The sequence below is a fragment of the Parasteatoda tepidariorum genome, chromosome 4 (genome assembly GCF_982258835.1).
Source record: "Parasteatoda tepidariorum strain Cologne lab strain chromosome 4, Ptep-v5.0, whole genome shotgun sequence".
In the NCBI taxonomy this organism is placed as follows: Eukaryota; Metazoa; Arthropoda; class Arachnida; order Araneae; family Theridiidae; genus Parasteatoda; species Parasteatoda tepidariorum.
In genome coordinates, this window is record NC_141758.1 from 3,742,474 (window position 1) to 3,765,517 (window position 23,044).

General features: G+C 29.2%; 1 protein-coding gene and 1 long non-coding RNA gene across 3 annotated transcripts in view; one reads left to right on the top strand and one right to left on the bottom strand.

Moving 5' to 3' along the window:
* The window catches only part of LOC147810158 (uncharacterized), a 57,983-nt gene that overhangs the window by 11,505 nt on the left and 23,434 nt on the right, over nucleotides 1-23,044 (top strand). The gene's annotated exons all lie outside the window — the stretch shown is intronic.
* The window catches only part of Cad74A (cadherin 74A), a 138,739-nt gene that overhangs the window by 10,513 nt on the left and 105,182 nt on the right, over nucleotides 1-23,044 (bottom strand). For both annotated transcript variants that reach the window (XM_087160531.1, XM_087160530.1), the window contains exons 28-32: nucleotides 19,931-20,131; nucleotides 16,009-16,119; nucleotides 15,804-15,924; nucleotides 13,452-13,706; nucleotides 11,808-11,920 (exon numbers count right to left, since the gene is read on the bottom strand). In XM_087160531.1, coding sequence (XP_087016657.1) covers nucleotides 11,808-11,920; nucleotides 13,452-13,706; nucleotides 15,804-15,924; nucleotides 16,009-16,119; nucleotides 19,931-20,131 — 801 coding nt within the window. The remainder of the gene's footprint in view (nucleotides 1-11,807; nucleotides 11,921-13,451; nucleotides 13,707-15,803; nucleotides 15,925-16,008; nucleotides 16,120-19,930; nucleotides 20,132-23,044) is intronic.

Consider the following 23,044-nt stretch of genomic DNA (forward strand, 5'->3'; position numbering starts at 1 on the left):
GCAACCATTTTTTAGTATAAGAAAACGTGAAAAAGTTATAAAATGCGTATTCCTTCTGAAGCTCAATAAATTCCTAATAGGTCGTGGTAAATATATTTAAATTAAAATTTAAATTAATTTTTTATAAGCTAAATGAGTTTTTCTTTTCTTATATTAATTACTACTCTTATATGAATTTCAATTCCAAATATTATTTAATTTCAATTCACTAGAAACAAATGGCCCACTAAAGGGTTAAAGTTTGTTCATCATGATCATCTTGTACCCTTACTTCTCCTTCATCATCCACTCAACTCATCACCTTCTCTCTCTCTCTCTCTCTCTATACAGCACAGAGGATAAAAGCTAAGATCCTCTTCTTAATCAAATCCAATCCACCTCTTTTATGTTAGCTTTTTAAATTTTTGAAAAAGCAACAAGAATTCGGAAAAGTTTTTTTTTTTTTTTTTTTTTTTAAATGTCTACCACTCTATAAAATATATTGGCTGACTTGTATATAATGTGATTGATTCCCGTTTTCATCAAATTTGATTAAATAACTCCCAGGTTCCAATTCAATAGTTTAAAGACATTTTAAGGAACGACATATTAAGTAAACGATCATATCAAGAGTGAGGGTAGATTGTTCAATTTAAATAAAGAAAAATAGTTGCTTTCCAAATGGTGCTTCCCGAATGGTGTTGCACGGAACACGCGTCTTCTGGGTAACGGCAGTGTGGTGTCCGTGTCCTTATTGAAATGTGCTGGGGATTTACGGAGTGGCCATGAAAAGCAGCAAATTCGCGGATCGGCTGACCAAACCCTTGGGATCCGTGGAAGGGTTGAAGAGTGAGTTATAACCAGTGATGAGTTTTGAAACTTCCGACTCTATTTAAATCCGTCCCATAATTCAATCTTTTGGATGCCTGTGTGAAATTATTTCAACAAAATGGAAATGTCTTTTCTTTTTTTAAAGAAAATATTATATTTCTTATTACAATATATTGAACACATTATGAACAGAACAAAGTAAACTATTGCATTTCCTAACACTCTTTTTCAAATCGAAATAAAATAATCAAATTCTTTAATAAAGAAATATGCTTCCTTTATAACCATTTTCAACATTTATCTTAAGTTTTCATTTCGAAGTAAACCTTAATTCGGCTCATTTTATTTATTTTTAGATTATGTATATACACCAAAAATAAATTCATAACAGATAAAGACCACAACTGTCTGACATAAAACCTATTTTAAGATTATTAATGATAAAACGATGAAAAAATCTTCATTCCTCTAATTAAACACTCTCATATTAATAATAGTCTTCTATCGATTATAACGTTCACAATTACTTTATATGTAACGTCGGGATTCCTTAGCAGAAAAAAATTCAACAGTGGTTGGAAAAAAATGATGAAATGCTAAAGTAGTATAGGCGGCACTACAGCGTACAGCGGGGGGTCCCTATTCCTGACGTCATCACGGAAAGTCAATGGGTGCTTATTTCTGCCCAACCGGAAGTTGCTTATTTCTGCCCGTATGCTTATTTCTGCCCGCCTGAAACTTCGTCTGCAGCGTCATGGGGAGCTTATTTCTTTTTTTCTTAAGCCTAATATATTTTTAGTTTCGGTTTCTGTTTTTAATTTAGTTTCGTTTTTTTAAATATTATTTAATTTATTAGTTTATTGAGGGTGGCAACACTTATTATTTTTAATATTAGTTTTTAAGGATGGCAACACTTAGAAACTTTGTTATTGGGGGAGATATTGTATATTATGAAGTTATGACGTCATCTCTAATTACATAACACATAAATGATATCATACTTTTACTCTAGTGGCGCCATCTATGTGAGAATTTTAGAAATAAAATAACTTTAAATCTATTTTAATATTTAAATCTGTTTTAATATTATTTATTAAATATAATTAAGGCTGAGGATCGAACTCACGCTATCAAAAAGCCTTCGTGGGTCAGTAGTTGGATATCATAACCACTGACCCACGAATGCTTGGTTAGATACTTGTTAATAAGTTAAACTTTTGTATTCTGAACACGTGTATAAATGAAAAAAGGATTTGATATCGATATCATCCTGCAGTTTCATCGATATATTTTTCACTTAACCTTTGACAGTTATTAAATATTTATTTCTGCACCTCTTAATGTTATTATAACTTTCTCTGGATGGCAACGGTACTGACCATACACGTGTTAATTATTACATAATAAATAAATGATATCATGCACGTGCTTTTCATTCTAATGGCTCCATCTATACTTAAATATTAAAAAGAAAATATATTAAAAACTCTTAATTTTAGTTATTTTTAATATAAATATAGATGATATAATAGATTTTAATTATTATTAACCTAATCAATATTAATTAATACATTTTAAATAAATTGATTCTATATTAAAATAAAAATTGTATTTATTAAGTATGTCTACTGTGAATATTAAAAGTATTAGACTCAAAGGCATATTAATTTTAAATCAATGAATATTATTTTATAAGATTTTATTTTATCATCTTCGTTTGGATTTACGGCCATCAATATAGTCTTGTCATTTTTGAACCCAGAAGAAGAGGGAACTCCTAGATCTTGAGACAATGCATATCTTCGAAGTGGACTTTGTGAGTACCCATGTTATGTGAAGAGGAAAACCACGAAAACCTCCTACGCTTAGTCCAACGACAAGTAGTGGGCTTGGTTTTTGTTAACCAGTATCCTGTGAATGTACAGAGATCAGAGGAAAAACTTAAGGTTTTAATAAAATAAATGTTATCATTTTATATATATATTCTAATGGTGTCATCTATACTTAAAATGTTAGAAGTTTAGTTATTTTTTGATATATGTATAGTTGATATAAATGACTGTAATTATTATTAAACTATTCAATATTACCTATTATTATCCTATTCAGTAAGAAAGTACACCCTTTAATAATTAATACAAAAAAGTTTAGGAAAAATATATAGAATTTTCTGAAAAAAACTAGAAAATATAAAAAACTTTCTTCGAAAAACTAGAAACTTTTTACAAAAAGAAAAAATATTTTACTAAAAGAGAGAAAATTTTCATAAAAATAAGAAATATTTTCTGAAATGTTAGAAATTTTATACGAAAATAAAAATATTTTCTGAAAACTGGAAAATAGTAATAAAAAGTTTGAAATATTTTTACAATACTAGGATATTTTTTTACAAAAAGCAAAAATATTTTACTAAAAGATTGAAAATTTTTATAAAAATAAGAAATATCTTCTGAAATGTTAGAAATGTTTTACAAAAATAAAAAATATTTTCTAAAAACTGGAAAATGTTAATAAAAAGTTTGAAATATTTTTACAAAACTATAATCTATGATTTAATTAATCTATTACGCAATCACACTAATGATGAAAAAATGAATATGATATTAGCAATGAATGGTTGTTAGTTGAAAACTGGACAGATGCCTTTGATTTCACCTAATTTTTAGTTTTGCAAGAGCTCCAACGCGTATTAATATAGATATTTAAGAAATATAAATTTTATTAATTTTCTATAAAATCATTTATGAAAAAAAATTATTATCTAATTAAAAACTAATATATAACAATATATCTACGGTGTTTATTCTATCATATTTTTATTAAAATAAAAACATTAATAAATTTTATTTTATTTTCTATTAGAAAATGAATAACGACATATTTATATTATCAATTATATATTAAATTTACTTAAAATTTCAAATGAATTAATTTAAATCTAAGAAACATACAAAAGGAATTTTTGCCGCTATAAACTCATTTATGTTCAAAACATATTCATTTATTATTATTTAATATTATAATAATACAATTAACTGACTTTATTTTCAAATTAGGAATTAATTTGAAACTATCTATAGCCTTTCTATTTAAAAGTATATATTTAAATGATACTGATTACAGAACTTGAACACGATATCTATTTCTCACAAAATTTTACAAAGATAATGTCTGTACAGGACGTTTAGGGTTTATCTACGTTTTATCAATTAGTCATAATATAAAGTGCAACATAGTGCTTCATACTTGTTATAGAACGTGGGAATACAACTATTTCTCAGAAAATTGTTAAGAAACGAATGATGTATGCTCGCAGAAGTGATTGGGTGAAACTTTGAATAAAATGTTATTTATTTTATTAAAATATATTTTGTCTTTATTGATCATTTTCACATGTGAAAAAGTTTATATTATCAAGAAAAAATTACACTCATTAATAATTAATACAAAAAGTTTCAGAAAAATATATAGAATTTTCTGAAAAACTAGGAGATTTTAGCAAAAACTTAAATATTTTTATAAAACTAACAAATTTTTAACAAAAAAGTAAAAATATTTTCTTGAAAGAGAATTTTTTTTTTTGTAAAAGCATAAATATTTTCTTAAAAGATGGAAAATTTTTAACAAAAAGTTAAAATATTTTCTTAAAAGACAAAATTTTTTGTAAAAACGTAAATATTTTCTTAAAAGATAGAAAATTTTGTGAAAAAGTTTGAAACATTTTTATAAAATTAGCAAATTTTTAACAAAAAGTTAAAAAAAATGTTTAAAAATAGAAGATTTTTTGTAAAAACATAAATATTTTCTTAAAAGATAGAAAATGTTTAACAAAAAGTTAAAATTTTTCTTAAAAGATAGAAAATTTTTGTAAAAACATTAATATTTTCTTAAAAGATTGAAAATTCTGTTAAAAAGTTTGAAATATTTTTATAAAACTAGCAAATTTTTAACAAAAAGTAAAAATATTTTCTTAGAAAAGAAATTTTTTTTTTGTAAAAACATAAATACTTTCTTAAAAGATAGAAAATTTTTAACAAAAAGTTAAAATATTTTCTTAAAAGACAAAATTTTTTGTAAAAACATGAATATTTTCTGATAAAATAAAAAATTTTGTTGAAAAGTTAGAAATATTTTTATAAAGCTAGCAAATTTTTAACAAAAAAGTTAAAATATTTTCTTAAAAGAGAAAATTTTTGCAAAAACATGCATATTTTCTGAAAAAATAGAAAATTTTGTTAAAAAGAAATAAAAATGCTACATTATTTCCTAGCTCGATAAGATTTTAAGATGATTACTTTAAGTTAGACCAATAAATATTTTCTATAAAATCATTTTAACACTAATTTTAATTCATAAAGGCAGGAGAATCCGTTGGTTCTATGAACCATTCAGAGTGCGGGACAAGGACCCATATTTAAATACTACTTTCTACAAAGTTCATCCTCCATCCAGACTCCCATCTCTATGAATTAGCCGAAAAAACTTTCCAAAAAGTTTGAGATATGTGGATCTTGATTACAACTTCATAGTTTCCTAATTCTCGTTGTCTCTTTCTTAAACACTTCCTATCCGTTTTCACAATTTTTTTTCACCTTTTTATTGTTATTTGTGGAATGATCTATCTTTTTTTTTTTTCTTGAACAAGGCGGTGTGTGAATGGATCGGATATGATTGAGTAAATCAGATTTTAACTTAAAAAATTCACTACACAAATTAAACTTATGCGAAACTAAATGAGTCAGTAAGTGTCTCTTTAAATTATCATTTCGAGAAAGATCTTTTTACATTCTTCACATTCAAAAGTTTCTCGATTTTTCACGAGTTTTTAAATGTCTATTCAAGTTACACTTTCGATTAAATCTCTTATCACATAAACGACACTTAAAGTCTTTTTCATTTGAGTGAATTTTCAAATGTTGAACCATATTCTTTTTATGCGTGTCTATTTTTCCACATATTTCACATATCTACAAAGTAAAATAAAACGCTATTTGAATATCATACTACATTAACTCAATGAATGATTAAAAAAAGTTAAAGTATTCAACAGAAAAAGGATTATTTTTTTAAAATTGTTAAGTTCTTAAAAGTTAATATCGTTTTTTTTCTTTCGAAAATCAATTTTATATCGCAAACTGTAACAATTTTAACTACATACGCATATTGAAATCATCATAAGTTTTCAAAAATCCTCGAAACGTAAATATTCAACAAGTAATTTAAAGTTATACAAAAATATTTTTATAAAACCGGAGTAGTGTAAGTGTGATTCAAGTAAATATTAGAAAATAATAATGTTATAAATAATAGAAACAACTCACATTAGCATTGTTATTCGTATTAGAATTCGTATAGTATTCCGTCATTTGCTTTTAATGAAGGACACTATTATGTAATTAATTTATTGCGGCTATAAGTACTTTAATTTTCTTATTTGATATTATAATAATGATAAAACTCTCTATATATTAAAAATCACTATATATTAACGGATATTGACAGACCGTGAGAGAGTCGCGATAAATTAATTACATAATAGTGTCCTTCATTAAAAGCAAATGACGGAATACTATACGAATTCTAATACGAATAACAATGCTAATGTGAGTTGTTTCTATTATTTATAACATTATTATTTTCTAATATTTACTTGAATCACACTTACACTACTCCGGTTTTATAAAAATATTTTTGTATAACTTTAAATTACTTGTTGAATATTTACGTTTCGAGGATTTTTGAAAACTTATGATGATTTCAATATGCGTATGTAGTTAAAATTGTTACAGTTTGCGATATAAAATTGATTTTCGAAAGAAAAAAAACGATATTAACTTTTAAGAACTTAACAATTTTAAAAAAATAATCCTTTTTCTGTTGAATACTTTAACTTTTTTTAATCATTCATTGAGTTAATGTAGTATGATATTCAAATAGCGTTTTATTTTACTTTGTAGATATGTGAAATATGTGGAAAAATAGACACGCATAAAAAGAATATGGTTCAACATTTGAAAATTCACTCAAATGAAAAAGACTTTAAGTGTCGTTTATGTGATAAGAGATTTAATCGAAAGTGTAACTTGAATAGACATTTAAAAACTCGTGAAAAATCGAGAAACTTTTGAATGTGAAGAATGTAAAAAGATCTTTCTCGAAATGATAATTTAAAGAGACACTTACTGACTCATTTAGTTTCGCATAAGTTTAATTTGTGTAGTGAATTTTTTAAGTTAAAATCTGATTTACTCAATCATATCCGATCCATTCACACACCGCCTTGTTCAAGAAAAAAAAAAAAGATAGATCATTCCACAAATAACAATAAAAAGGTGAAAAAAAATTGTGAAAACGGATAGGAAGTGTTTAAGAAAGAGACAACGAGAATTAGGAAACTATGAAGTTGTAATCAAGATCCACATATCTCAAACTTTTTGGAAAGTTTTTTCGGCTAATTCATAGAGATGGGAGTCTGGATGGAGGATGAACTTTGTAGAAAGTAGTATTTAAATATGGGTCCTTGTCCCGCACTCTGAATGGTTCATAGAACCAACGGATTCTCCTGCCTTTATGAATTAAAATTAGTGTTAAAATGATTTTATAGAAAATATTTATTGGTCTAACTTAAAGTAATCATCTTAAAATCTTATCGAGCTAGGAAATAATGTAGCATTTTTATTTCTTTTTAACAAAATTTTCTATTTTTTCAGAAAATATGCATGTTTTTGCAAAAATTTTCTCTTTTAAGAAAATATTTTAACTTTTTTGTTAAAAATTTGCTAGCTTTATAAAAATATTTCTAACTTTTCAACAAAATTTTTTATTTTATCAAAAAATATTCATGTTTTTACAAAAAATTTTGTCTTTTAAGAAAATATTTTAACTTTTTGTTAAAAATTTTCTATCTTTTAAGAAAGTATTTATGTTTTTACAAAAAAAAAATTTCTTTTCTAAGAAAATATTTTTACTTTTTGTTAAAAATTTGCTAGTTTTATAAAAATATTTCAAACTTTTTAACAGAATTTTCAATCTTTTAAGAAAATATTAATGTTTTTACAAAAATTTTCTATCTTTTAAGAAAAATTTTAACTTTTTGTTAAACATTTTCTATCTTTTAAGAAAATATTTATGTTTTTACAAAAAATCTTCTATTTTTAAACATTTTTTTTAACTTTTTGTTAAAAATTTGCTAATTTTATAAAAATGTTTCAAACTTTTTCACAAAATTTTCTATCTTTTAAGAAAATATTTACGTTTTTACAAAAAATTTTGTCTTTTAAGAAAATATTTTAACTTTTTGTTAAAAATTTTCCATCTTTTAAGAAAATATTTATGCTTTTACAAAAAAAAAAATTCTCTTTCAAGAAAATATTTTTACTTTTTTGTTAAAAATTTGTTAGTTTTATAAAAATATTTAAGTTTTTGCTAAAATCTCCTAGTTTTTCAGAAAATTCTATATATTTTTCTGAAACTTTTTGTATTAATTATTAATGAGTGTAATTTTTTCTTGATAATATAAACTTTTTCACATGTGAAAATGATCAATAAAGACAAAATATATTTTAATAAAATAAATAACATTTTATTCAAAGTTTCACCCAATCACTTCTGCGAGCATACATCATTCGTTTCTTAACAATTTTCTGAGAAATAGTTGTATTCCCACGTTCTATAACAAGTATGAAGCACTATGTTGCACTTTATATTATGACTAATTGATAAAACGTAGATAAACCCTAAACGTCCTGTACAGACATTATCTTTGTAAAATTTTGTGAGAAATAGATATCGTGTTCAAGTTCTGTAATCAGTATCATTTAAATATATACTTTTAAATAGAAAGGCTATAGATAGTTTCAAATTAATTCCTAATTTGAAAATAAAGTCAGTTAATTGTATTATTATAATATTAAATAATAATAAATGAATATGTTTTGAACATAAATGAGTTTATAGCGGCAAAAATTCCTTTTGTATGTTTCTTAGATTTAAATTAATTCATTTGAAATTTTAAGTAAATTTAATATATAATTGATAATATAAATATGTCGTTATTCATTTTCTAATAGAAAATAAAATAAAATTTATTAATGTTTTTATTTTAATAAAAATATGATAGAATAAACACCGTAGATATATTGTTATATATTAGTTTTTAATTAGATAATAATTTTTTTTCATAAATGATTTTATAGAAAATTAATAAAATTTATATTTCTTAAATATCTATATTAATACGCGTTGGAGCTCTTGCAAAACTAAAAATTAGGTGAAATCAAAGGCATCTGTCCAGTTTTCAACTAACAACCATTCATTGCTAATATCATATTCATTTTTTCATCATTAGTGTGATTGCGTAATAGATTAATTAAATCATAGATTATAGTTTTGTAAAAATATTTCAAACTTTTTATTAACATTTTCCAGTTTTTAGAAAATATTTTTTATTTTTGTAAAACATTTCTAACATTTCAGAAGATATTTCTTATTTTTATAAAAATTTTCAATCTTTTAGTAAAATATTTTTGCTTTTTGTAAAAAAATATCCTAGTATTGTAAAAATATTTCAAACTTTTTATTACTATTTTCCAGTTTTCAGAAAATATTTTTATTTTCGTATAAAATTTCTAACATTTCAGAAAATATTTCTTATTTTCATGAAAATTTTCTCTCTTTTAGTAAAATATTTTTTCTTTTTGTAAAAAGTTTCTAGTTTTTCGAAGAAAGTTTTTTATATTTTCTAGTTTTTTTCAGAAAATTCTATATATTTTTCCTAAACTTTTTTGTATTAATTATTAAAGGGTGTACTTTCTTACTGAATAGGATAATAATAGGTAATATTGAATAGTTTAATAATAATTACAGTCATTTATATCAACTATACATATATCAAAAAATAACTAAACTTCTAACATTTTAAGTATAGATGACACCATTAGAATATATATATAAAATGATAACATTTATTTTATTAAAACCTTAAGTTTTTCCTCTGATCTCTGTACATTCACAGGATACTGGTTAACAAAAACCAAGCCCACTACTTGTCGTTGGACTAAGCGTAGGAGGTTTTCGTGGTTTTCCTCTTCACATAACATGGGTACTCACAAAGTCCACTTCGAAGACATGCATTGTCTCAAGATCTAGGAGTTCCCTCTTCTTCTGGGTTCAAAAATGACAAGACTATATTGATGGCCGTAAATCCAAACGAAGATGATAAAATAAAATCTTATAAAATAATATTCATTGATTTAAAATTAATATGCCTTTGAGTCTAATACTTTTAATATTCACAGTAGACATACTTAATAAATACAATTTTTATTTTAATATAGAATCAATTTATTTAAAATGTATTAATTAATATTGATTAGGTTAATAATAATTAAAATCTATTATATCATCTATATTTATATTAAAAATAACTAAAATTAAGAGTTTTTAATATATTTTCTTTTTAATATTTAAGTATAGATGGAGCCATTAGAATGAAAAGCACGTGCATGATATCATTTATTTATTATGTAATAATTAACACGTGTATGGTCAGTACCGTTGCCATCCAGAGAAAGTTATAATAACATTAAGAGGTGCAGAAATAAATATTTAATAACTGTCAAAGGTTAAGTGAAAAATATATCGATGAAACTGCAGGATGATATCGATATCAAATCCTTTTTTCATTTATACACGTGTTCAGAATACAAAAGTTTAACTTATTAACAAGTATCTAACCAAGCATTCGTGGGTCAGTGGTTATGATATCCAACTACTGACCCACGAAGGCTTTTTGATAGCGTGAGTTCGATCCTCAGCCTTAATTATATTTAATAAATAATATTAAAACAGATTTAAATATTAAAATAGATTTAAAGTTATTTTATTTCTAAAATTCTCACATAGATGGCGCCACTAGAGTAAAAGTATGATATCATTTATGTGTTATGTAATTAGAGATGACGTCATAACTTCATAATATACAATATCTCCCCCAATAACAAAGTTTCTAAGTGTTGCCATCCTTAAAAACTAATATTAAAAATAATAAGTGTTGCCACCCTCAATAAACTAATAAATTAAATAATATTTAAAAAAACGAAACTAAATTAAAAACAGAAACCGAAACTAAAAATATATTAGGCTTAAGAAAAAAAGAAATAAGCTCCCCATGACGCTGCAGACGAAGTTTCAGGCGGGCAGAAATAAGCATACGGGCAGAAATAAGCAACTTCCGGTTGGGCAGAAATAAGCACCCATTGACTTTCCGTGATGACGTCAGGAATAGGCACCCCCCGCTGTACGCTGTAGTGCCGCCTATACTACTTGCTAAGAAGCAAATAGTATCACATTTCTAGTGGTTTTTGTAAATTTTAATTAATCGGACTCAGATGATTTTTCACAGTTTTGTCTTTTAACTCTTTTTGGTGCAGTGCAGCCAGTTTGGCAACACTAATTCAACTAATATTACAAATCACTAAAAATATAAAACTAATTGCTTTTAAACAATTAGAAGCCATTATTCCTTAAAAAAATCTCAAATATGCCACTTCACTTAAAACATTCTGTATAAGGTCACACTAGCTTATATCCTGCCTGATTAAAATTTTTAATCGAAACTTATTGTTCCAAAAAGGGTTGAATTTTTCATTCTACATACATGAAAAATTTAAATTTATTTTATTAATCTTGATAATATCTGTGCTCTTAAAGTTTTTTATATTTCTGTTTTGTATCAACTTCTCTAAAAATCAAAAAAATTTTTTCACTATAATTTTAAATTTTGTTTTCTTCGCTAGTAAGACAAAATTTCTTTTTTTGTTCACTGAAGGACACTTTTGTCCACTTTCTTTTAAACTTTCGAAAAATTACATTTTTCTTTCAATAGATTTTTTTCAAAGCAAGTGACAACTGTTTGAATTATGTGGAAGAAAATTCCAAAATTTTTCTCTGGGATGTCTCTGGCCCCATTAAAAAATACACATAGAAAACATTTTTACCCTAATAAATGTGATGTTTCTAATGTTGTACATGATTGGACTAGAAGATGAGTCTGGGTCAGATGCGTGCAGGGTTACCAACTCTGTATCCACAACTGTGTTGCCTCTTGCACCTGAAAATTGAATCGGTCAGTCACTTCTAGAGAATACAGGGTGTTCGAAAATTTAAAGAAGTTCGATTAAAAGTATCTGTTTGTACGAAAAACGTTAAATTAAATATTTTTAATCTTGTTTTCCCCACGAATGATATCGACAATGAATTACCCGACTTATTTTCATTTTCATCGAAGTTTCTCGAATTCTTTTCAATTACAATATCATTTCCAAAATGCAAAGACGTTTATTGAAGACATCTTTTTGGGGGGATCCAAAATCGGAAATTAAAATTTCCTATTCAAGATTTTGTTTGAATTTGATCACCTCTCTATTTTGTGTGTGAGGCTTTTTCATATTAAACATAACGAAAGTTTTTATTTATTTACTTACTTATGTCTTTAAAAATAAACAGTAGACAATAAATAAACATTTTAAGTGAAAAAAAGTTTAAGTTTTGTTCATACCGCCTTTAATTTCGGCAAGAACGTGATCACATATAAGTGATCACGGATCTCCTATTGCGGTTCACGGTGTCATATATGAAACAAGACTTTCAGGCTCCAGAGGTCCAAGATCTCAAACGGGCATGATTTTAATACGGTACTCTCGTATTATTAGTTAAAAAATTTTTTTAGTAGGTTTAAACTCGAAGCGTGAGGGCCTGAGGATATGCCTCTTGCGACTTCCGCCGGCCCTTTTTAGCGGTAAGAGCTTAAATTAAATTATAATAATTTCGCTACCAATTTGTACTTTTCTATGAGTAAAAAAAGCAATATTGTAATATTTCAGTACAGTCAAACACCGCTATAGTGAACACGGTTTATAGCGAACTCCCAGACACATTGAACGAAATGTTCACTCCCGTGCCTTGTGACACACCTATAATGTAATTTTTGTTGGATATAGTGAACCAAAACAAGAGAGGAAGTTGGATATTATAAACTTTTTCTGTCTTCGACTGATTTATTTTAATTTTTTTTTTTGTAATAATTTTGAAATTTCCACCTCAAAATAAATACATATACCGATTTTAAAACTATCTACCTACGGCATGGAATGTCTATAAGCATTTTTTTTGTTTGCTTTTTTATTAAATAGCATTATTGAATTGGTTCAGCATTCAAAGAAGCCGCAATCGTTCAGTATCTGGACAAATGCTTGAAGTTAAAACCAATGAATTTGCTAAGTGATTGGGTGGGATTACTTTTATAGGCTCGAAGGGATGGTTAAACATGTTTAAAAACTGGAATAACATAAATTCAGGAAAAATTATCGGAGAGAAAAAAAGTTAACACATTTTTGATACTACGTATTATTTTCCAGTCATTTTTGTATTTCATTTTATGGGTCATTTGTTTAAACATTTATTTAAATAATGTGTAATAAAAGGTTGGAGTTTGGAAAGAGTAATTAAAATTGTTCGCGGAATGGATATAGTGAAGTCCCGGTTATAGTGAACCGAACTTTCGGTCTCTTGAAAGTTCAGTATAACGGGGTTTGACTGCATTAATAAAAAAGTGGTAATTTATAAAAAGGAATAGTTTTTACCTAGTACGTAGAGGGGTGAATCGAATGCGGGAGGGTTATCGTCAATGTCCTCAACGATGATCGTCACCTGTGTTTGAGAGAGATCTTGATAGTTGTAGGGTTGGTCGAATGAAGTCACCGGTTCTGATGGTTTGCTCACTTTGATGGTGAGGGTCACCTTCGTCATGTTTTCCCTGTCGATCCTCTTTTGAATGACCAGCTCACCCTCATTGTCTGAATTGCGTCGGATTGAGAACACGTTGTCATCGTTCCCATCTGTAATTGAGGCATTGTTCAGTACATATTCAAAAAATATCACTGTGGTGTTCATTATACTCAGAGCACTTAGAAAATAGTAAAAACGAGATTAGCCATTTAACACACTTATGACATCAAAACTGTTAAACTAAACCAGGAAAATGCATTAAAGACCAGGCATTATGGCGCCAGATTAAGTATAATAAATGGCGATCAAAATATTGTCAACACTTTTTTAGTTGAAAATGTCAAATAATTTCTTTCATCGCTATTTTCAAAATAGGCGTAGACATCGCTGGTAAGTCGTGACCTAACAGTTACGAGTAACAGTTGCAAGCTCAACTCAGTTATAAAAATAGCAATTCCCAAAAAGCATCATTTCATATTACGACGGAGCATTCGATAAATATCCTCAAATGAAAGTTTTTTTGATCGTTCAAAACATCCAATTTTTGAAAAAAGTTACTCCATTGTACTCATAATTACCTCACTATTGACTAAGGGAAAAATGAAAATTTTTATGAAGTTGAAAGATGGCGTCACTGCGAAAGAATGATTAGGTCGAAAAGTTTTTTTCTTCTGGAAGATTATAATATTCAAATAATTAATTTCAATTTTCCTCCTTACACTTCATTGCTTTGTCGAAGAAGAATCTATTAATTTTGGCAAAATAAAGATGAAAGAAATCAATTTTTAGGTCTTGCTAATTTGTTACATTTCTGATGCATCTGGATGATTCTGTTATTCTTCGAAATGTTTTATTTTTGAATCTTGTTATTCTTTTCTGTTAAGTTTCTGTGATGTTACATCAGGCACATGAAAGAATTGGCAGAAAATCATTGAAAGTAGGCGTTTTTAGATATAGTTGAAGTTTAGATTTAGATTCCAGAAGATCATCAATGCTGTTGACAGCGCAGGCAACTTTGCGATAAATGCAATACAGCTGTAATTCAGAGGATACTTTAAATTTTTAATTTGTAGTGGTGAAAAAATTACTTATACTGAAAAATAATAAAGCAAAATTAACTTAACTACTAGATAATATTTTTTTTACAAAGCAGAGTAAGTTGGCATCTCTGTAGCTTCTTTGCCTTTAAACCCAAGAGTTATTTACTATTTTAATAAACTCACATACGTTCTATCTAAATATTGAGCAAGGGGACAGAGAGTCCGCTTTCCAATAAGGTGAACAAGATTCGAACCCCAGTGATGATGGGTCGATTCGAATTTCGCACTCGGCTGACCACAGTGTTCACGTAAAATATCTTCAGTGATAAACGGATCATGGGTTAGAGTCCCCTTTCTATCAAGCCTTTTGTGAGAGTTTTTCGTGGTTTTACTCACCATGTAGCGCAAATGCGGTTAGTTTCAAAAAGAAGTCCTCCATGAAGGCAAATTTCTCCAAATACTTGATGAAGTAGTCTCCTTGCTTTCTGGACTGGGTTCAAAATTACTGGGCTACGGAGTTGAACAGTAGTAGTTGTAAACTCAAAATTGGGTTGTCCGTTCACCAACGGTTATAAAATAAAATATCGATGTTTAACCCTTAACGGACCATTGCCACCAGATAAAACTCTTACTTATTGGATCTGAATCATTTTTATTGCTCTCATTTACAATTAATTTAACCATAATTATCACGTTCATGCCGGGAAAAGTGAAAATACTGGTACGGGAAAAGAGAAAATACTGGTAGAAGAACTATTTCAATATTAGATAATATTCGGGAGGAGTTAATCTATTCTCAACAATAACGATTCACTGTAAGGAAATTTATCACGGCGAAGAAGCAATCCAATATAAAAATTGCATCTGTTAAAATCAATTGGTAGTTATGGATTTTTATTATTCCCGGAAAAAAACTAAAAACTGAAATTTATTGTTACCAGTTTTACTCCGGTGCGCTGACAAGATGAGACAATCCAGCGTGACCCACCGGTGGGTCACCTCGGCGTGAACTTGTTAATTATATAATTCTGAATTAATTTGTGAGACAACTGTATTTATCGTGTTGTGTTCTTATTTTGTATATGCAATTTAATTAGCCTGTACCTTTCATCTTATCTTCTGATAAAATCTTACACGGTGACAAAAACTTAAATTATATTATCTTACTTAAAATGTAGTAATCGATTATGGCATTCACTCCTGTATCGTTGTCCACGGCCTTCACAACTCCAGCTATAGTTCCGATTGGCTGTTCCTCTTTTAAAACTATCTCGATCGGTTGACTTTTCTGGAAAATGAAAGAAAATTTCTTTCAGTTATATTCTGTTTCATTAAACGTTAGAAATGCAAGATAACTTATCGAAGTGCTCACCAGAGGTCTCTGAAATTGTGGCTCGCTGTCATCCACGTCGTGTACAAACAGTCTGAGAACTCTGTGAGCTTCCTGAGGAGGAAATCCGAAATCGTGTGCAACTACTATCATCTGTGAAATTTTTTAAAAAAAGAAACAGGATTAATCAAATGATTAATCTTTTAAAATAGGTAAATATTAAATTGGTATTTCAACAAGTGGTAATTGTCCTAAAAATAAAGTGGCATTAAATTTTATGATAGGGTGATCACAACTGGTAAAATATATGAAGGACTAATGAAACAAATTGTTTCTACTCATCTGTATCAATTAAAATGTGTTTGTAAATATGAGGAGTTATAAGGCTGCCGACCAATACGATTTTTGAAAAAATATTTTATAAAGTGGTAGACAATTAAAAACTTTAGTTTTTAATTGTCTACCACTTTATAAAATATTTTTTCAAAATGTTTGGTAATTTTGCTAACATTTCGACGCACATAAATTATTGAATCATTTACTAGTCCTGCCGACTACTACACTTATTTCAAAATATTTTATAGAGTGGTAAGCATTTAAAAGCCAAAACCTTTTTTATCTTCTTAGTTTTACCAGCATTTTAAAAGCCTCACCACTAAAGAGCTGGGACAAAGTGGTGTTGCATAGGAGTTTTTAAATCGTTTATACGTAGTAGCGTGGAAAATAAATTCAAATGAATAAGAAATAATGCATTAAAACAAAAACTTAACTACAACTAGAATAAAATTTTACAAAAAGCGTAGAAAGTTGGTAGCTCTGCATTTACATATAGTGGTCTGGAAAATAACTTTAAATCAAATTTACGAAACGAAGAATCATACATTAAAACATAAACCTAGCAGCTTCCACTAGAAGAATTTACCCCCAAAAACGTAGAAAGTAGACAGCCTTGGAATTTGGAATTATATCTCATGTACCTAGTTTCTAATGCCACTCGCCAATAACAGCAATCCTGTTTGGTGAAACCAAGCTAATTTAAGGAAGAAGGCGAGTTTCTTGCTTTTCAGTGGCGCAATCTATGGTGAAGAATACGACTTAAGTCCCACAAACGTCGCAGTCCGTTTATAGAGCGGGCACATTCATACATCCTTTATTCATGCACGGAACGTAATTTTGACGCGAACCAGAGAATGATCAATCTCCAATTCAGTATGCCCAGAGGTATCGATTTGTTATGGGAACATGGAGTGAACCGACAGATTTAACTTGCACCAATCACTACACGGGGTGTCAGTCATCAGCTGGCGGGGATCGAACTCACGAAATTTTGGACATTGGCGTAATGCTCTACCAGCCAGACTATCCCAGCCCCTGGGAATTATACCTAAATGTTAAAACTGGACAATTTAAATTATTAAGTAAAAGTGAAATCAAATCATTTAAAACTTCTAATAGCCTCATGAAATATTTGTCACCGCTTTTTAAATTTTTCACGGCCAGTCTGTATAAAATTACGGTCAGCATCACGAAACATTTGACAACGTTTTTATTTTCTTCCTGGCCGTAACAATCAGGTAACAGATAATAACTGTAATTATAAGTCGGTTAAATTTAGGAAATTCCAATTTCTCACCAAGTGACATTTATTTTAAAAACAAAATTGTAATATTTAAAATATTGTTTATTTTTAAGTCCCGTCAATTCTTTTGAAATGATATGTATGTCTGTTACTTCGGAAAAAGTTATTTTATAGGCTTTAAAAAATACTGACAAGTAGATTTTAAATATCTATCGTCAATTTATTTGCGAAAAGAGAAACGATGATCGTTGGAGAAAAAGTATAATAGAATTTTTCTTTTCTCTTACTTTTTCTTTCTTTTTTTTTATCAGTTGAATTCGGACGGTAGGAAAGACTCTCCTAACCCTTATATGCAGAATAATTTTTTCAGAATGCAGCTATACTTTTTGCAGAATACTTCATACTTTTTTCATTATATTGTTATTCAAGTCAAAATAAGCAAATAAAATAATATTTAGCATTTCAACAAGTTATTGTTACGAAATATAGCATGAAACATTAGTATCTATTGCTGCGTTAAAGATAAATTCTTCCGAACACGGCCAACGTCTCCCATAACTGAAAGCCTCCACACGGTATTTTATAGGTAGTTCGATTAGACCACTATGAAGGTAAACCAGTTTACGAAAGAGCTATTTAATACAAAATCAAGTGAAAATAAGAAAGTGGTATCAAATATATGTCTGAAAATTTGTTTGATTAATGAATAGGATTGGTTTGTCTTATTTACTTAACAATCACTACAGATTCAATTCTCAAATACACATGATAAATTTCTCTCAATTACTATTAAAATAGAATTTGGGTTTAAACGCACAACTGGTTTATTTTTTAAATAGTCTACGCAGACTACTTATAAAATACCGTGTGGAGGCTTTCTGATGTAGGATGACATGGCTCACTTCCAACCCTATCAAACTAACAACTACAATAATTTTTAAATTTTCACTCATAGCTGTTATATAGATCGAAGAGAAACTGTTAATCATACGCAGGCCTGAAAGCGGGACGGAAAAGAGAAAATACTGGTAGAAGAACTATTTCAATATTAGATAATATTAGGGAGGAGTTAATCGATTCTCAGCAATAACAATTCACTGTAAGGAAATTCATCACGGCGAAGAAGCAATTTAATATAAAATTTGCATCCGTTAAAAACAATTGGTAGTTATGAATTTTTATTATTCCGGAAAAAAACTAAAAAAGGAAATTTATTTGTAACCAGTTTTTATTCTTTTCCGTCTCGATATATATGGGCTTTCAGCCCTGATCATACGTTGAAGTTTCTTTCATTTACAAAATCAATTATTGGTAAATTTCTGAACGCTAATGAAATTAAAAATTTTCGAATTACATTTTATATTTAGAACAAATGTAATTTCGATTACCTAATAGAATTTTTCAGTAACTATTAGTCCCGTAGTGGACTGATTGCTAAGACACGGCTCCCAGCAGATCACCGAAGTCAAGTATCACTGGCTGCGGTCAGTGTGCGGGTGGGTGACCACTTGGATCAGTCTGCGTAGGGACCGAGGGTGTGCAGTATGGGTCCTCGTTAAACTGTTCTACCGTAAAGTGCTCGACTTCGCTTACAGGTTGTCGGGCTACCGAAGAGGGGTTGCTACCCCTCTGCAGAGGATGATTGTGATGGCATGTCTTTGGATCATCCTCAGGGATGTTTCTCTGACCGCCGCCAATAGCCCATTGTGTAGCTCTAGTGCGACGTAAATGAACAACAACAATTTGACTGCTTTTATAATTAAAAATTATAAATATGTTTTTAGTAGTGATTAGAGAGTCAGAAAATATAGTGAGAAAAAAGATATAAAATATATAAAAAGAACTAAGATGTCTCATCTGCGTCAAAGTATTAAGAGGATGCTATACTGCGGAAGAAGCTCTTTATGGCAAATTCTCTTTAATCAACAAAGGTAATTTAGAAAAGTGGGAGTTCATGTAAACTTAGTGAGAACCATGAAATTTCAAATGCTGAAAAAATACCAAAAAAAAACAAAGTATATAGATATTAATAAAGAGTAACAAAATAATAAATAAAATAATAAAGATTAATGAAAAGAGAAGAAGAAAAATTATTAAAATAAAATAAGATAAGACTATATAAATTTTGAAAACCTTTTTTTCTTCCTTTGATACTTTATGGTTTACTCTAGCTTTACGTGAACTCCCTTTTCTTTCAACTTTAAATCAAAATGGCGTTGAAATAGAACAAAATTTGCCATGAAAAGTGTAGCGTCTTTTTAATGGAGAGTTTCTTTTATTTCGAAAAAAAAACTTTTCTTTTTTGCACAAGGCAAATACATCCAATCATATTTTTTATATAAAAAAAAATAATAATGGATAAGTGAGAATTATAATAATTATTACTGTATAGTTTTCTTTCCTCTCTCTGTCCAGTGGTGACCGGGTCTTGATGATACCAGTGGCCGCATCGATTTCAAATTCATATCCGCTCTTTTCTGAACTTTGGTCATCCAGCAACTTGTAAGCCACTTTCCCATTGGCCGTGTTCGAATTGTCCGGATCAAAGGCTACCACCTGGAACACTTCCGTTCCTACTGTCACGTTCTGCAATATTCAACAAAACATTTCTCATTACTTACTAATAGAACATACAAAGGAGTTCTGCCTATAACAATATATATATATATATATATATATATATATATATATATATATATATATATATATATATATATATATATATATATATATATATATATATATATATATATATATATATATATATATATATATATATATATATATATATATATATATATATATATATATATATATATATAGGGGAGAGTTGGATAAAACGGGATACCATTATTGTTTATATTTACTACGGAATATCTGTTCAGGAAAACCATACATTAATTTTTTTGTAGCTACAAGATTTATCGAAGCAGACAAAAAACATATTTTAAACTAATTTTGCTGACTGTGAAATTGAAAAAAAAATTAATTTCCAAACTCTTACATATCCCGTTTTAGCATACCTGGGTTGGATAAAACGGGATAGGGTTTACAATGTTTAAATTTTTGCATATATATAAATATAAAATTATAAATGATGCAAATATATTAATAATATTGTTTATACATAAAAAAGCTCAAGTCTTCAATACATTACAATTAGTTCTAAAGAAAGATGTGAAATCCTAGAGTCGAAAATTAAATGCTTAATAATGAACGTTAATAAACAAATTTTGCATTACTATATAAAAAGACTAAATTTTTCAAAAATATATATAGCTAACATAAATAAGTTGTTTAAAAAGCCTAGGCCTACATTAATATATGGCTATTTTAAAAGGTAATAATCCAACAAATAAATAGGTGGATAAAACGGGACATAAAAAACTCTATCCCGTTTTATCCAACTCACAAGTGTCCCGTTTTGTCCGACTCCGACACTTTTTGAAACAAACATGGCTGCTGCCTAAATATGAAAAGAAAATTAGATAGACTGCATATCAAAATATTGGTAAATAAATGATTAATTAAATTTAATTCTCACCGGAATTTTATTCCCATATATGTAGGCAGTACAATGTAAAAAACAACGCACGTAAATGTAGAAAATGGCTAAAAAATAGAGTAAAAAAGTTCTGAGACCTACAACTTTCTATCAAATAGTGATCTCGAGGCGGGACGCACCGAGAATGATATAATCACGGTCGAATAACACGTTTCTGTCGTTGTCCAATAGATAGCTGCAATAGTCTGGTCCCAAGGCGACGTATCCCGTTTTGTCCGACTATCCCGTTTTATCCAACTCTCCCCTATATATATATATATATATATATATATATATATATATATATATATATATATATATATATATATATATATATATATATATATATATATATATATATATATATATATATATATATATATATATATATATATATATAAACTGCTGTTTGTAGAAAATGCAACACCATGAAGGAATCATCAGAATCAAATGAAATTCGCAGCAAATGTCAATTATAGGATATTATGCAAATTAATAAAGTTTCAGAGCCATCGCGCGTGCGTGGCGCGCGCAGCGCCCTCTGAATTGATGCTGAAAGCGTATAAATAAAGTGCTGTAGCGGGACGTTGAAAATAGTCTATGATTATTTGTTAGTGGCAAACGTTTAGTGAGACCTGAGTATGCCTCCACGACGGAAGAATAAGAAATTCAAGCAACTTACGGAGTTTGAACGAGGGAGGATAATCGGCCTTCGAGAAGGAGGATTTTCCTATCGCGCAATAGCAGCTCGTATGCAGCGGAACAGTTCCACAGTGATGCGAGTTTGGAAGCAGTGGACAGACGAGCACCGAACAACTCGAAAAATAGGCACTGGACGACAGAAGGTGACGTCAGAGCGCGATGATCGACACCTGCTCCGCATGGCGGTGAATGATCGCACAGCTTCCTCCAGGCAGCTGGCAGCACATTGGTCTACTGCTACAGGTGTACAATTGTCGGCTTCGTCAATTCGTCGTCGTCTGCTGCGCCGTGGATTGCGTGCAAGGGTGCCATTATACAGGATTCCCCTCACGGCGGATCATCGACGGCTGCGTCGGCAGTGGGCTCTTGAGCACAGAGACTGGCGAGCTGATTGGCACCAAGTTGTCTTTTCAGATGAATCACGCTTCAATTTGTGGACCCATGATGGCCGTGTTCGTGTTAGACGTTATGCCGGTCAACGCTGCCTTCCTGAGTGTATTATTGAACGACATAGTGGTCGAACACCCGGAGTTATGGTCTGGGGTGCGATTTCGTATCATGGACGATCCAATTTGATACGAATTGAGGGTAATCTCAATAGCAACAGATACGTCCGTGAAGTGCTACAGCCCGAAGTCGTTCCTTTCCTTCAAGGCATCCCTGGAGCTATCTTCTTCCTTGGCCTGCTTATTCGCCGGATATGTCGCCTATTGAGCACGTGTGGGATATGGTTGGTCGGCGTCTCACTCGTGATCCGCGTCCTGCAGTTTCCAAAGACTAAATTTGGTTGCGCATACAAGCGATATGGAATTCTCTTCCTCAAGCAGATATTCAACATCTGTTTGACTCCATGCCACGTCGTATAGCAGCACTTATTGCAGCGCGTGGTGGCTGCACCAAATACTGATTTCGGACGCTTAATTTGTTTCTTTTGTTTTGAAAATTTCATCATTTATTTGTATCAGTACAAGTCGTTTCTGCATTAAATTTCATTTGATTCTGATGATTCTTTCATGGTGTTGCATTTTCTACAAACAGCAGTTTATATATATATATATATATATATATATATATATATATACAGTGGTGGCCAAAAGTGTGGACATTTTTTGAAAGCTTCATGTTTTTCAACTTTGTGTGCTTGTAGAATATATTAATTTTAACTTAAATGCAAATCAGTGATTCCCAAAGTGGTCTAAATCGACCCCCAGGCCAGGGGTCGACGAAAACATGCAAGGGGCCCATGAGAGGAA